Here is a 15,595-nt window from a genome sequence, read left to right as displayed (position 1 = left end):
TTTGTTGTTATTTTTCTTATAGGTGCATTTTGAATCAATGTACCTTGGCCATATCCCAGAAGATGCTAAGATCCATAAGAATGCAGGTCACATTTATGGGTTCAATGGCTGCATTCAAGAGCTTCAAGTAAACAACAAAGAATTCTTCATCATCGATGAAGCACTACGTGGAAAGAACATCGAGAACTGCCATGTCCCATGGTGTGCTCGTCATCTATGCCACAACAATGGCACCTGCATCAGGTTAGTTCTAGCCTCTTGAACTCTAACCTATATTTCTTGACTCCATTCTTAAAACAACAAAAACCAGCAGCACTGTCATCTGGGTGATGGAAAGGTCTGGAACTTCCAATTTTGTGTATGCATCATCTAGGTGTTTCACACATGTGGTGGATACTTGTTTGTTCAAAGAAAGTTGTATATTGTGGTTCCAATGTCAAGAAATACTTGACCTCTGAAAATAACTAGGTAACTGGACCTGATTTTGGCAATTTCAGATAGATTCAAGCATAATTTACCAAGGTGTTCTGCTTTTGGAATATATAAATGACAGATTTTTATTCATTGATAATGGTTTTGATGCATTAATTTTTATAGCATTTTTTTGCTTCATCTTCAAAAATATAAAAGATCAACTCAGATCTCTAAGATTGAAGATGGAGAAGAATACTTATATCTGTTTCTTCTTTTTATTTGCAATCTGTATGTCAAGGAGGAAAAAGCCTATATACCTTATTTCCCTTGAAATAAAGATTCATCCTGCTCTTATAAGATTAAAAAGATTTTAATTACAATTACTTTCTGCTCCACTAAAATGTCTTAAGTGAATCAACCCTGAGGGAGTCTCATTTGGACAGTGTAGAACATATTCCCAAATTTCTTTAATCCTCTGAGAAATCTTTTTTTCAGGGCTACAAATAATGACAGAGAGGATGGTAAAGCATGTACAGATTATATTAATGAAAGTCAAGGAAAAATTGACCAAATCTCACAGGAAATATCTTAATTAATTCACCTCAGTGTTTCTAAGGGGCAAGGTATCAAGTAGGTAATGACTCCACAAAAGTAAACATCTGTATGCATAGTGTGGGAAAGAGAAAAAAATTTATCGCAAGAGTAGATAGGAATGGTAGGCAGAGATGGGCTCTGAAAATAATCAGTGGAAAAGGAAATGAAAAACAACATAGAACCACAGGCCAAAGACAGGAACAGAGGAATGGGCAGGTATGATAAAGTCAAGGTGATATATTTACCGAACAATCACACTCTGACCTAATATTTGAGGAGAAAGCATAGTGTAGTGGAAAAAGAGGATATCAACTCTTGGGGTATCTAAACCCTTTGCTTCTGATTAGCTCTGCCCAAGTGTGTGCCTTGATTTACACATTTGTAAAATGACACCAGCAATTAGGACTTAATTCATATAAGAAAAACATAACAGATGAAGTTTCAAAAGACTTGAAAAGAGTGAATTTTGAGTTTGAGTGAAGCTAACTTCCTTGGTCGTGGTTATTTTTCTGAAAGAAACAAAACTAAGGTCTTATTTAATAAGTAGTCTGCTTTATAGTGAACCCGCTAATAGCAATTATTTTTAAAACATATAATAATGCAAAAATTATCCAGTAAGATAACCTTCAGGACCCTGAAGGAAAATTAACTGTTGTGTAACTAAGTGAAATAGAAACAGGAAAACAGCTTTTCCTACTGACTTACTAATGTCTGAAATATTTGTGTCATTCAACCTAAATTAAATATTGTCAATGAGGCTTTACCACTGACAGAATTATAAAAGTTACAAGAATTGTGTTTCCTCTCTTTTTATATATGATGAACAGATTCTAACATAGACCCCATTATCCCTCTCCCAGTGTTCATGCCTTTGTATGATTCCCTCTCCTTTAGTGTAGGATCTATGATTTGCTTTGAACCAACAGAAGGTGGTGAAACGTCAATTATGTCATTAGGTTACATAAGATTGTAGCTGCATCTTGCAAGGAGACCCTCTCTGTCTTGCTGACTTTGATAAAGCATGAAGCATTTTGGAGAAGGTCCATGTGACAGGGCACTGAGAATAGCCTCCAGCAAACAACCAGTAAGGTGGCCTCTAGCTGACAGCCAGCAAATATTGAACCCCTCAGTTCTACAACTGCAAGAAACTAAATTTTACCAACAACCACTTCAGCTTGGGAGCAGGTCCTTCCCAATTGAACCTTGAATAAGATCCCAACCTGACCAACACCTTGACTGAAGCTTAGGGGCCTCTTATACAGAGGACCAGTTAAGCCTTTCCTTAAACCCTTGACCCACAGAAAAAATAAGATAATAAATGTGTTTTAAGTTGCTAATTCTGTGGTAATTTTGCCATACAGCAATAGAAAACAATTATACTCTAATTTTCTACAGAAGTGTCCACATCACCAACTCGGAGAATAGGTAAGAGTTAGTTTTACTTTGTAACAATAACTGTCAGAGATACTGTAAGCCAAATACATGCTAAATAAAATAAATCTCTTATTTTCATAAACCAGAGAACCTCACATGACTTCCAGTTTTAGTTATTTAATATGTATTTGAAAAAAAAGTAAAAATTATTATTCTAGTAGGATAGATATAAATAGTCCTAGGTTCATTCTCTTAGATTTATTTCAGCAAACATTGCCTGAAGGCCAACTGAGGGAAAGTACTATGTGAAACGAAGATGTATATTTAAGACACTATCCTGCACACAAGCAGCTTTCAGTTTAGTATGGAAGCTTTATCAGCACTTAAGGCCTTAGAGTGAATTTCCTCCCCCCCACACACACACAAAAATATCTGTTTTCCATCATATACATTATTCTGGCTTTCCATATCAATTTCTCAGTCTTTCAACCTCTCAATCCCTACTCCAGAGAAATCCACTCAAATGACAGCTGATTTTGGCAAGCACTATTTAAGGTCTTCCAGATCTGTATGTGCCTTTTATTGTTAGTGAAATGGAGACTAGCTGGCTGTAACCCCAAATAAAACACTCTTCACATCCTCTGAACAACATGATTGCTATCTTGATTACCAATGCTGAATTGCCAAAACTACTCTTTGCGTTATTGCATCCAGGACATGCTGGTCCATGGCAACTACAACTTCCAATCCAGCATCTCCTTATGCACACCAACACCATAATACACTGGAGTTGGCTAATTTCAGAACAACAACAAAAATAGACTTCTCAGAAGGATCATAAGAACAGCCCCTTGGAGGTCAAAAGTTTAATCCAAGAAGAGCACAGATAGCTATAGGGCTACAGGGAAGATTATCAGAATAAGAATGGTATGTTTACTCTTTCCTGTTTTGTCTAAAATACCAATAGTAAACCATAATAGGGCATTCCAGCAGTCTGTGTAGCAACTCATAAGGAGAACCAGAATATGTACTGAAGGAGGACTCCCAGTGAGGCCATGAGCAGCTTCAGTCCATAGAGAAGAACACAGAACAAAGAAATGTCATAAAGAATCCTCACCATGACCAACACACTGCCCCCAGCAGACGCATACCCATACTTGGAATACATGGAATGGTATAAAGTTTTCCAACCAAGGAACCTAGAGAAACTCTGCTACTGAGCCCTATCTTGACTTGGACAAAATGGACCTGAACTGGCTTAATGCTTTTGGCAACTCAGTTCCCATCTGTGTTGTTGGCAAAAGCCAAAGATTATTTTCCTGTCCGTGTTGTCGTATCATAAAAAGGATCTCTCCAGGACCTTCCAGACTGTCTTCCAACCCTTGTCACCTTTTGGGTCTGTCAGTGCTATCTGACTTGATGTCACCCCTGAGCCTGCCTACCCAGGCAGACTTATAAACTCTCCTCTCCTTTTCTCCTGTTTTTTTGTTTGTTTTTGCTTTTTATATATGCAAACAGATATATTCTGGAGGAGAATGTAAAATCAACATGCATTTGAAAACATGAAACTTCAATAATTAAATACTTGTCAAGGGCTGGAAGGATGAGATACTTTGACCCCTAAGGAGTAGGGACTCATTTTGGATTATTCTAATGGGAAAAAACTGAATAATTAGAATATTTCATGGTGGTTTGCCTTCTGAAACTATGAGGGTCCTCATGAGTCTGGGTTTGCTTTCCATTTCTTCCTGGCACTAGCAACTATTCTTAGAAATGAAATGCATATTATTCTTATGGATTGGAAATATCAGTGTTTTAGCAAATCAAAACACAAATGTTATGTTTGCAATGATTTCTAATTAGGGCACTATAAATAGCTGGAGTATAAAATAGTCAACCTGGGAAGGAGAGCCATCCACGATCCTCTGTCTTGCTGAGTAACTGGGAGAAATGAGACAACCAGGGAAATCTCAGATTTTCAGAATCCTCAGAAATTATTGAACCTTATACCTCATTTACAATGTCCTTCACTCTGTCCTTGTTTCACTCCTGCCTTTTTGATATGTCTTTGTTTTTTCATGTTTATCACATTGTAGTTAGTTAAAAATCCAGTTTGAACTGTCCCCAGCAAATCCTTTTAGTAAACTGACATGAAGAAGTCACTTCAAATCCTGGCTTAGTTGCTTAATAATTGTGTGAACTTGGGCAAGTTTGCTAATCTTTTGGAACCCCATTAACTGAGCTAGAAAGTAGAGATGCTTTCTGTATCAGGTAGGAATCCTTCTGTTACAAATTCTGGGAAACTCATCCCAAACAGAATTTACTGGTTCACACTAAGTGGAAGGCTGTGGATTCCCATTTTAGGTATCTTTTGATTCATGACTTAAAGGCCACCCTAGGGCCCAGTTTCTTCTGCTCCCTTTGGACACTTCAGTTTTAACTCCATTCTCAGATTTCAAATATAGCAAAATGGCTATAGGTGCTCCATCACCTACACCCCTCAGGTTTTCTCTCTTCTCCTATTTTCCCAGAAGAGGAGATTGGATTCAAGACAGCTTTCAAAATAGCAGAGCAATTTCAATAAGGTATATCAATATTTAGCCTTTCTGGATTGAAAAGGAATAGACAGAGTGACCTGATAGAATTCTTTTTTGGTCTACAAGTTTATTTTACTTCCAAAGTAACAGACCCTGTATGTTCAGAAAGAAAGAGTCATTATTACAAGGTCAAGAAGAAAGCTTTTTTACCTCTCAGCTTTTCTGTCTCAAGATATAAAGACACTAATTTTTAAATACTATTGCATGTATGCATGATGGTTTTACTTGAAAATGCAAATAATTTGTAATCACAATTTAATTGATCTAGTCCAGGGACTTTCATCTAGAATTTAAAAAAAAAATCTCTCCTAACCTTAAGAGAGAGAAAAGTTTTTTTCAGTACACACGCACACACGCACACACACACACACACACACACACACACACACATACTTGTACACCCTAATCCACATCTCCTGGGAATGCTTTTTCCAACATGTAAAGACTAGTGGTTTAATAGGAGATAGCCCTTAAAGAAGCATACTTACTCTAAAGAAGAGTAGGATGGTAAGTGAAGAGACGTTCAGTACCATAAAGCTATACTTTAGGGTTCATGCAGTCAACCCTATTTATAGCTATTTGTAAACAAAATCATCACTCATTTTAGCAGCTTGGTTGATAAAATTCAGTGTTAATAAGTTCTGTCTCTCCATTGTCTATGAAGGTAACCTGCTTACAAGAAGACAAATTTCATGTTGAAAAATATTAAGAGGAGTAACACTTCAGCAGCTTTACCAAGCAAATGTCATTCTGCTTTGAGTACCATCACATGTTTCTGGACAGTATCCAACCTTTTTTCATTTTGTTATAAATCTGTGCTAGAATTTTCAAACCCCTGTGGTTGCTCATTTCAGAGAAACCCAAATTGCATGTAGTGAAATTCAGTTTAGAAAAGTGATACAGAAGGGTTATTCTGAGTATCCAAATCTCTATGGACTTTGAACAAGCTGTTTCCAAAAGGGCATACATAGGAAGGTTAGCAAATTAAACAGATAATATTTAAATCACTTTCTCCTTTCTATGCCAGATGTTTTTAAATAGGTTAAATAATAATTTAAAAGGATCTCAGGTTTGGGAATATAACCTATACAACAAATGCACTAAGAACTCATGTCACTGACATTATAGTAAATAATTATTGAAATGCAAGTTTTAAACTTAGTCTTAATTTTACCAGGTGCTAAACCTATAGGAATGTATTTTATCATGCACTGAAAGTCAATAATTCCCATATGTGAATGAATGTGCTGTCTGTGCCTCTAATTGTTCTCATAGCTTTTATTCATCACTAACCAATGCTACCCTCCATGTGCTGGGGCAGGGGTCAGCAAACTTTTTTGTAAATGTCAAAATAGCAAATATTTCAGACTTTGCATCACAGTGATTCAACTCTGCTATTGTAACTCTAAAGCAGCCTTTGACAACATATAAAAAATGAATGGGCATGGCTGTGTTCCAGTAAAACTTTATTCACACAAATAGATGACTAGCAGGATTTGGCCCAAGGTCCATGGTTTGCAGACCACTGCACTAGGATAAAAGATGGATGAAAGAGTTGTTTTATTCAATTCATTGACCAAGAAAGTCCAACTCAATTTAATTTTCAATGTTAAACAATGTTTACATAGATAGATAGATAGATAGATAGATAGATAGATAGATAGATAGATAGATAGAGGTGCCTGGGTGGCTCAGCCAGTTGAGCATCCAACTCTTGATTTCGGCTCAGGTCATGATCTCACAGTTCCTGAGATCAAGCTCTGCATCACACTCTGTACTGACAGTATGGAGCCAGCTTGGGATTCTCATCTCTCCCTCTTTCTCTGCCCCTCTCCCATTGCTCACAGGTACTCTTTCTCTCTTTCTCTCTCTCAAAATAAATAAATAAACATGTTTTTTAAAGTTATATAGGTATTATAAGGTATTGACTCATGCAGTTATGGAGGCTAGGAAGTTCTGCAATCTGTCAGTCCGCTAGCTAAAAACCCAAGAAAGCTAGTAATGTAGATGCCAGTCTGAGTCTGAAAGCTTGAAAACCAGAAGCGTTGATGGCAGGAGATTGATGTCACAGCTCAACAGAGCGGGGCGCCTGGGTGGCTCAGTCGGTTAAGCAGCCAACTTCGGCTCAGGTCATGATCTCATGGTCTGTGAGTTCAAGCCCCGCGTCGGGCTCTGTGCTGACAGCTCAGAGCCTGGAGCCTGTTTCAGATTCTGTGTTTCCCTCTCTCTGACCCTCCTCCGTTCAGGCTCTGTCTCTCTCTGTCTCAAAAATAAATGTTAAGAAAAAAATTTTTAATAAAAAATAAAAATTAAAAAAAAAACAACAGAGCAAATTCTACTTGCCTCTACTTTTTGTTCTGTTCAGATTCCCAAGGGACTAGATGATGCCCATCCAAGTTGGAAAGGGTCATCTGCTTTATTCAGTCTACCAATTCAAATACTGATTTCTTTTAGAAACGCCCTAAGAGATACACCCAGAAATAATGTTCAACCAGCTATTTAGGTATCATGTAGCCCAGTCAGGCTGACACATAAAATTAACTAAAACAAGTAATCTCCAAAAAAAAAAAAAATTGTATTTCTTACCATTAGGGAACTTTCATTGTTCCCATTTTCCCATGTGAATAGAAGTAAAAATTGGTTTCTTTCATTCTGTTTTTTCAATTCATTTTCCCTTTTCTTTCAATCCATGTTTTCTCATTTCATAGACATCTTTTTTGACATTGTTTGATAAAAAGAACTTTTTTGTGATTTCTAGGTATTTAGTTTTCAAATCATTTAGCACTTCAAAATGAGGTAGGAGCTGTAAATTGAATTTGAAATTGCAGTAGTAACAACCATTAGAGTACAAAAGATTAGGGTATCATGTCTTAGCATTTCTATCTGTTCTGTAGTGAGTGGCAACACCCCCACAAAATGTTTGCTTGTCTTGTCATTTCATAGTGGTATGTAGCTAGGCATCACCTGCTGAGATCTTTTAGTTATTACTCTATATCCAGGCCAGATTACCCCTAATCTAGCTCAGTGGTCTACTCTCACCTTCTGAATACCAAGGGGGGAAAAAAAGCCTATTTCAGATCAATTTCTCACCACAAATTTAAACTAATAACATCTTCAAATATTTAATCTTTCTTCTTAGTTGCTACACTTTCTGTCTACAGTCAGCATCCTTGAAATTGTACTCAGAATTTGTGTCTCATGTCTTAGAGGACTAATTTGTATTTGGTTAGATTATTCTCAGCTGTAAAAGTTTGCTACTGAGCATCTAAGCATCTCAATTGTAGGTAACCCCTATTGCTAGAAATAAGGTGAAAAAAGAAAGTACCCAACCAGGTTTCAGGTAAAAATTTAGGAGTGTATGTGGTCTTCTCCATTTCTCTCATTGTGTTAATTAATTGAGCATTTAAGACATTTATCTATGTATCCTTTCATTAAAGGCAGTTTAAACTTTAGAGGGTTTTAGTTTTCTTTTGTCAGTGATGTCAAGTGTGCTCTGTAGGATTTCTCTTTACTTTTTCTTAATGGAATATCATGCATGTTCCAGAGCTTTCTATTCATGTTGACATATTAAAAGCATGATTCAGCCTACTTCAGTTTAAAACTTCCACCTTACATTTAGTTTAATGGTTCCAGGCCCCTTCCTGGTTGGGTAGACCTGCAGTTCAAGAACTTGAATGGAGAAAGAATGTGATGTTTTCTTCCTGATGCCTTTCTGTCCCTCTTCTGTGTCTAGTTTGTCCATATTTGGGGCTGTTCTGGGGCAGAAGGGATTTGATTGAAATAGATTCAGAGGTTTTCTTCTTAAATGATGCCATTTTGGTTCCGCATGTTCTCCCTACAACAGAAGCTCAGTGCTGGATCTTCTGATACATGTGTATGTGAGTCTTCACCAAAATCTGCACAAGGGGCCACTCCACGGTCCAGTTACCCAAGGGAGGAAAAGATCTCTGGTTTATTTCTCCCAGTTTCTTCACAACTCCTTACTTGCTGGTGTGCTCTCCCCCAGTATAGACCTCGTTTACTCTGGAGCAAATGAAGCTAAGAGTCTCCCTCCCCCCACCCTTACACATGTCCTTCTGAGACTTGGGAGTTGCTAGGAATTGCAGTAGGTTATTATAGTTCTCTTTCAGAGGGCAAACTAGCTTGCAATCAAGAATCATTTCCATGTAAGCATTTCCTGGGAAGAGTCTAAAGAGATTTCAGAGAAAGAGGCCCAAATCTCCAAACTTCCTTGTAAGTCACTGAGATTTCTTTTCTCATTGTAAATAAATATTCACTTTTATACACAATTCTGTGTATATACTTTTAAATCCTGTTTGTTATAAAGACCAGTGTCAAAGGTCAGTTTTCAAAGAGTTTCAAACCTGACTTTCACACAAGTACATAATGAACACATGCCAAAGATTTAGTTATCTCATTAATGAAGACATGAGCATGATGGTTAAGACTGCTTCAAAGAGAATCCAAGAGACTGAGGACAGAGTGTCACTGAGTGAATGCTAAAATAAGACTGCTAAGTTAAAGACAAAAGTGGTTAGTACCCTACAAGAGAAGAAAATGTAATTTTGTGGTTTTCTTTCCTACCATTTTATGCTTGTTTGCTTCTCCATCAGAGAAAAATCTACAAGTTAACATGTAACTTCAGAGTCTGGGCCTAATCAATAGTAATAGTGAGCCACAGAAAAGTGCATTCTTCCAGAGGATTACATAATCTTTAAGCAGGCCTGTTAGAAAATACTCTAGTAGGATATTAAAAGAATATGCTCTTGCCCCTTTGTCTTATTTCTGAGCTTTGAGCTTTTTCTGAATACCGGCCATCTTCTGCATTACCAAAAGATGGGAGTCCCAGCTGCTCAGTCCTATCCCTCTGCTTTCCTTAATGTTTAAAAAGCTGGAGGTTATCATAAGCAGAAAAGCAGAAAAATAGACCCATTAAAGTCTTCCATGATGTGAAAAACAAATATATCAGTGCTATTATTAGAAGAAAGGAAAAATACAGGCATGTTTTAGCTCCATATTACTGAGATGAAATGTAATGTATCACAACAAAATATTTTGGTAACTTTTTTCTGTTTTTTCCCCTGCAATATCCATATTTAGAAATTATTTTAATCCAATCTGTTTGATTAAAATGGGATTTGTGTATCTTTAAGATCATTCATCCATCCCTTCTTTCATACCACAAGCATTTGCAGAGAACCTTTTTTATGTTAAGCAGTGTGATGCATGGGATTTATAAAGAACAATAAGACATGGGATCTTTTTCTACATACTCTTTTGCTTATGATAATCTCAGGTTTGTAAAACATTAAGGGCTGCAGAGTAAAATGTGTTTTTTTCATTTATGCATACAAGGTTCAGTCTTAGGTTGAAAGAGTCTAGGTTGCACAGCCTGTTGTTTATCTTTTTGATCTCATTTCTTTCCCCCATTCTACAAGTGTCAGGTATTGTGAAAATGGATTGATGTGGGGTCATTTATTCTTGCTTGGATAGTCTGACTGAAGCTGCAGGGTTCTTAGTTGCTTATAAAAGTGGATCACATATTTGGAAAGCATAACTCTTACCAATGTAAGTGTCACAGGGTTCTTGGTAAAGTACAAATGCAGTTTAAATTGATTTTCTAACCACTTTTATTACTGCTATCCTTGAGTGCAGCAACAAGGGTTGAGCATTTGTTTTTACAGGGCAGAAAGCATTTAGGTCCTCTGCAAATCAGAGTTTCATTAAAGTCGTGATTGCAAATACAATTATATTTAAATGAGAACAAACAAGATTAAACGTGAAGAAATTGTATCATTTACACCAAATTTGAAAAGTCTCAAAGAGTTAAATTTTCAAGGTTTGACTAATAGAAAAGACCACTATCAAATTCCACACATATTTTTTTACATCATATTTATGCAGCAAGGTCAAACAAGTAGGGGGAAAAAATCTCATCTTCAATTTTCTCTACCCTTAGGTAATAATACATGGAGAACTCATTTGCCCTGATTGATCTTCCTGGGCATAAGAGACCTCTCTGGCTTAAATCCCATCTGAAAACTATCCTTCCTCTCCTTTTCTTATAGAATACTAACAGTTTTTTTTTTTTTTCTCCGAAGAACAAGCAAGCAAAATATGAGCTGCTAATATGTTTTACTTGACTGTTTTGCTCCCCTTCAAAAACTGTTAATTAATGGGGTTTTAGGAAGAATTTATGTATTAAAACCAGTTTGTTTTGTAACTAGAAATACTTATTCTTGTTTTAAATCTGCATGGCTTACTACTTAAAGCTTTCATTTGTATACATGCGCACGCACACACATACACACACAAAAGATTTGGTAAATTGTGTTATGATTTTTATATGTAATTGCATATGCAACTGTTAAAATTGTGTGGAAAACTTGACAAACAAAATGAAAACAAAGCACAGTTAAAGCTGGAATGAAATGTGAGATATCTAGAATCCCTTGGCTTAGGTTTGCAAAATGCTTAAAACAAGGAGTTTAAATAATTAATTTAGGAAGGAAACAAACCAATCGTTTTGGTTCAGTAGTAGACAGAATTCCCAAGCCTTACATTTTGTTCCTGGCCCATTTGCTGCCTATTAGTTACCTTAGGAAAATTGCTTAACCTTTTATACTAGGAAAATGAAGTAAGAATTGTTCCCCCTCCCCTCCTACACAGCAAGTGATTTGGAGAACAAGTTAAAACTTGTTAAAAACTTAAGAGTATAAAGACTAGATGGAAAAACACTGGAAAATAAATTTGGTTATTGTTTATTGACATCAAAACACAATAATGGCTTCAAGCAAGTACTGTCTATAAACACTGCTGATTGCCATTGACCTAGCAATTACCAAGTGCTGTCTTTGTTTTGGAAAACGAGATAGTGGTACTGTTCTGATGTAATTTTATCTGAAAATGATGTTAACGCTTAAAATATCTTTGGGACATAGATTTAGATTTCAGCTTCACAGATGGGAAAAGGGTATAAGTGAGTTAAGATATTTGTTCAAGTCAACACTGATAATAGACACAGGATAAATCATACTCTTCTAGACTTTAAGTAAGTGCTTTCTGTCCCAACCTTTGCAATATGAATCAACTATTTGCTCCATTACATTAAAAAGTTAGTTGTCCAAAGTTAGTGATTTGGTAGCTATTTTCAGCAGTTCTCTGAGTTGGGAATTATACTTAAAGATGAGGCTATATCTAAAAATTATAGTTTATCGCTTCAGACCAGTCTAACAGGCAAGAGGTCTGTGCCTTCTTCCCCTTACTCTTAAGGATACCACTAACCATTTCTGGAATTTTCACCATTTCAGTAAAGAGGGGATTAAACTAGACTGGAATTTCCAAAACTGTTTTTCAAGATATACTAATAAGCACTCCTTGGGGGAAAAAAAGATGAGAGGGGGCAAATTTTTCTAAGACAAATTCATAAAATGTCACATGCCCATTCCCCTCTTTAAATGTAATGTATTTCAACATGTTAAAGAAGTCGTATAGAAAATAATGCATTCCACTGTACTTAATAGAAGTTTCTAAACTTATTTCACCCAAATAACATTTTTCCAGGAATATGTATTAACATTACACTGAACATTCTGTTTCTCAGAAACAGTATGAGGAAATGCTACACCAGTTGATACAAACAACATCCAGCGAGTACTTTTTTTTCCCACTTTTCAAAGACTTACAGAGTAGAAGATTGTACAGCAATACCTGGGAATATATGCTGGGTTTGTATGCTTTAATACCAAGAATCCTTTCTTCATACCTGACAAGTTGTCATAGGCTCCAAGATATACATTGTTTTCTTCTCAGTCCTGTATTAATAGGACTTATGACAACAATTTAAGTTCTATAGAACTGACAGAAAATCATGCCTAAATATTGGAGTTGTGTTGAGGGAGGAAATTATCTGCGCATTGGAACCATGTCGTGAGGTTATCCCTGAACATTCAGCTGACTAATTTCCTTCCCTTTTCCTCCCCTACAAATGCTCTAAGATTTCTGTATTTGCTTCCTCAATCTACCCATCTACACAGAAACAGAAATTAAACCCTCAAAACTGTTCTAGTCCTAAATGTGAGTCACAAATATTTATATCCATGATCAGAGGGTGACAGTTTCTGCTCCCAAAGAGACAGGCCTGGGCTGAGGAAGGGATGGTGGAGAGGAAGAGTCAAAAGAATAGGGACTAGTTGTTTGGAAAGAAGAAGGACTTTGCCTCAGGACCAGGACAGAGTGAAGTGGACTCAGTGCCCAGCTGGCCTTGAATGTGGACCACCTATTGTCACATTTGGGAATTCCTGACACTTGAAATGTCCCTTGAACAGATGATGAACCAACATGCACCTTTTTCAAGGATGGACATGAATGGATACTTGGTCTCCAAATGAGATGGAACTGCTCAGAACCACTGGGGACTTCCCCCATGAACCAGAACAATGGTCAGCACTAGGTTCAAATCTCATATCTGCTCTTCTATGTGATATGGGCACATATCCTTCCTGAGCTTTTTTTTTTTCTCATTTGACTAAAGATCACCCAGACCTTTCTAATTCTAGATATCTAAGCATCTAAAGGCCCTTCCAGTGCTATTGTTTGTCATCTAGATGTATATCCTCTAATTTAAATATTAAGGTAAATCTAAATGCATGTTGATTTAAATACATTAAAAAATACATTCTAATTTTATGTTCTGCCATTGTGTATATTAAAAATCTATTTCTGTGCATACGGAGGGCAACTGAGAAAACCTTATACTATCATGGTCAGATGAAGTAAAAATCCAGAGAATGCTAGTCTGAGAGAAATAACATTGACAAATAAATCATTCTTAACCTGAACCAGGTTACTTGGATGTACCTGAAGTGAAATTCTCCAGTTTGGGGCTTTACTTTTTATTGTCCGGTCCATTTTACAGCTTTATAGAGGCAGAAGTTAACTTGTAGATTTTTGTCAGATAGAGATGAGAATAATTTCGTTCTAATGGAAAGGTACTCTAAATGTTGCAGTTTATTGCCCTGTTGGACATTGACTAGTTTTATATCTAATTGAGCAATCTTAATATTGCTTCTCGAATATTCTTTAAATTAGTTTTGGCATCTTACTGATTCCCTCATTAATTACCAAGTTAAATAAAACCTTGACATGCATTCATATTATGTTTGCAGGCATAATTTCACTGGTATAAATTATACTTTATCAAAATTGCATATCCACCTTCCTTTCCTTCATTATTTTTATATGAAAGGAAGTGGATTGAAATGAAGACCAAGTGAGGAAACAGTCACAATGGAGAATAAGAAAGGCAGTGTCAACCCTCTTGCCTCAGGATTGAGGTAAGAGCCATCACTTCTCAGCAGTAATGTTCCCCATCATCCCATACATCATCTGTCCTGGGGACCACAGCCAAGCTTCATGGGTGTGAGGCACTGTGGCTGCACAGGGAATCGTGCTCATAAAAGGCCTTCATTAGAGGCTTAATACTTTGGTACTGCCATATCAAAATTTTTAATACACAGATAATCTTTGATTTTGACTATTGTTAGTGAAGTGAGATGGGACCATGGAGCTTGTGCCAGGACTTGGAGTCCTGCAGTCCCACCACCTTCCTGTGTCTCCAGGAAAAGTTCTCAGTCACCTGCTCCCCACCCAGTGACCACTGACAGGCCCACCTCTGACGGGGGCCTGGGCATGGGCACAGGAAGAGTCAGGGTCCAGTCCATGACATAGCCACATGCTAAACACAGGGCATGGTCCTGGATGTCTGCATAGGTCTGCATTCACCCTGTGAGTATCCTCATGCCTGAGGCAGGATGGCATTAACTGGCAAGTAAAAAATACAGTAATAGGGGCACCTTGGTGATTCAGTCAGTTGAGTGTCCGACTCTTGATTTTGGCTCAGGTTGAGATCTCAAGGTTTGTGAGCTTGAGCCCCATGTCAGGCTCTGTGCAAATAGCTCAGAGCCTGCTTGGGATTCTCTCTCTCCCTCTCTCCCTGCCCCTCCCCTGCTTGCTCTCTCTCTCTCTCTCTCAAACTAAATAAACTTATTTTTTTAATAAAAAAAGAGAACACAATAACAGCTTGAGAAAGACTGCTAAAGAAAGTAAAGGGTTTTTTTTCCCCTGCTTTTTGAAGTAGAGATTCTGCATCTTCATCTTGAACTGGGCACCACAAATTATGTAGCTGGCCCTGCGGGGGTGAAGAGTAAGTGTTCTCAAAGACGTGCTGCTTGACGTCCAAGCCTCACATACTTGGAGTGACCACTGCAAATATACTGAACCAAAAAAAGATGTAGGAGACAAAGTTTTCCATTTATCATTGACCCTCGAATCTTTTTTATCATAATGATATGTGCTCAGAGAACAAAATAAATCCCAATGACAGTGCATGAGATTATTTAAGGATCCCATAATAATTACAGAATGTGCAGAATATTTATCACTCTCTATTAGTTAATGCAGACCCGTCAGGATATTCTTTTTGCCCAGAACTTATGCACTAGAAATGTAATAAACAACAACAACAAAAATCTGCATGCTCTCCTTTAAAACCCAAACTTGTAAAAGCCAGGTCAGAAATACCTGAAATTTGTTTTTCTAAGGTTTTCATAGATTTT

General features: G+C 37.0%; 1 protein-coding gene across 1 annotated transcript in view; it reads left to right on the top strand.

The window, feature by feature from the left end:
• LOC122490471 (protein eyes shut homolog) overlaps positions 1-14,708 on the top strand; it is a 29,720-nt gene extending 15,012 nt beyond the window's left edge. The window contains exons 2-3 of the mRNA XM_043593170.1: positions 23-243; positions 14,525-14,708. Coding sequence (XP_043449105.1) covers positions 23-243; positions 14,525-14,708 — 405 coding nt within the window. The remainder of the gene's footprint in view (positions 1-22; positions 244-14,524) is intronic.
• The last annotated feature ends 887 nt before the right edge of the window (positions 14,709-15,595 follow it).

Source organism: Prionailurus bengalensis, chromosome B2 (genome assembly GCF_016509475.1).
Source record: "Prionailurus bengalensis isolate Pbe53 chromosome B2, Fcat_Pben_1.1_paternal_pri, whole genome shotgun sequence".
Classification (NCBI taxonomy): domain Eukaryota; kingdom Metazoa; phylum Chordata; class Mammalia; order Carnivora; family Felidae; genus Prionailurus; species Prionailurus bengalensis.
This window is presented reverse-complemented; position numbering and strand designations above follow the sequence as displayed.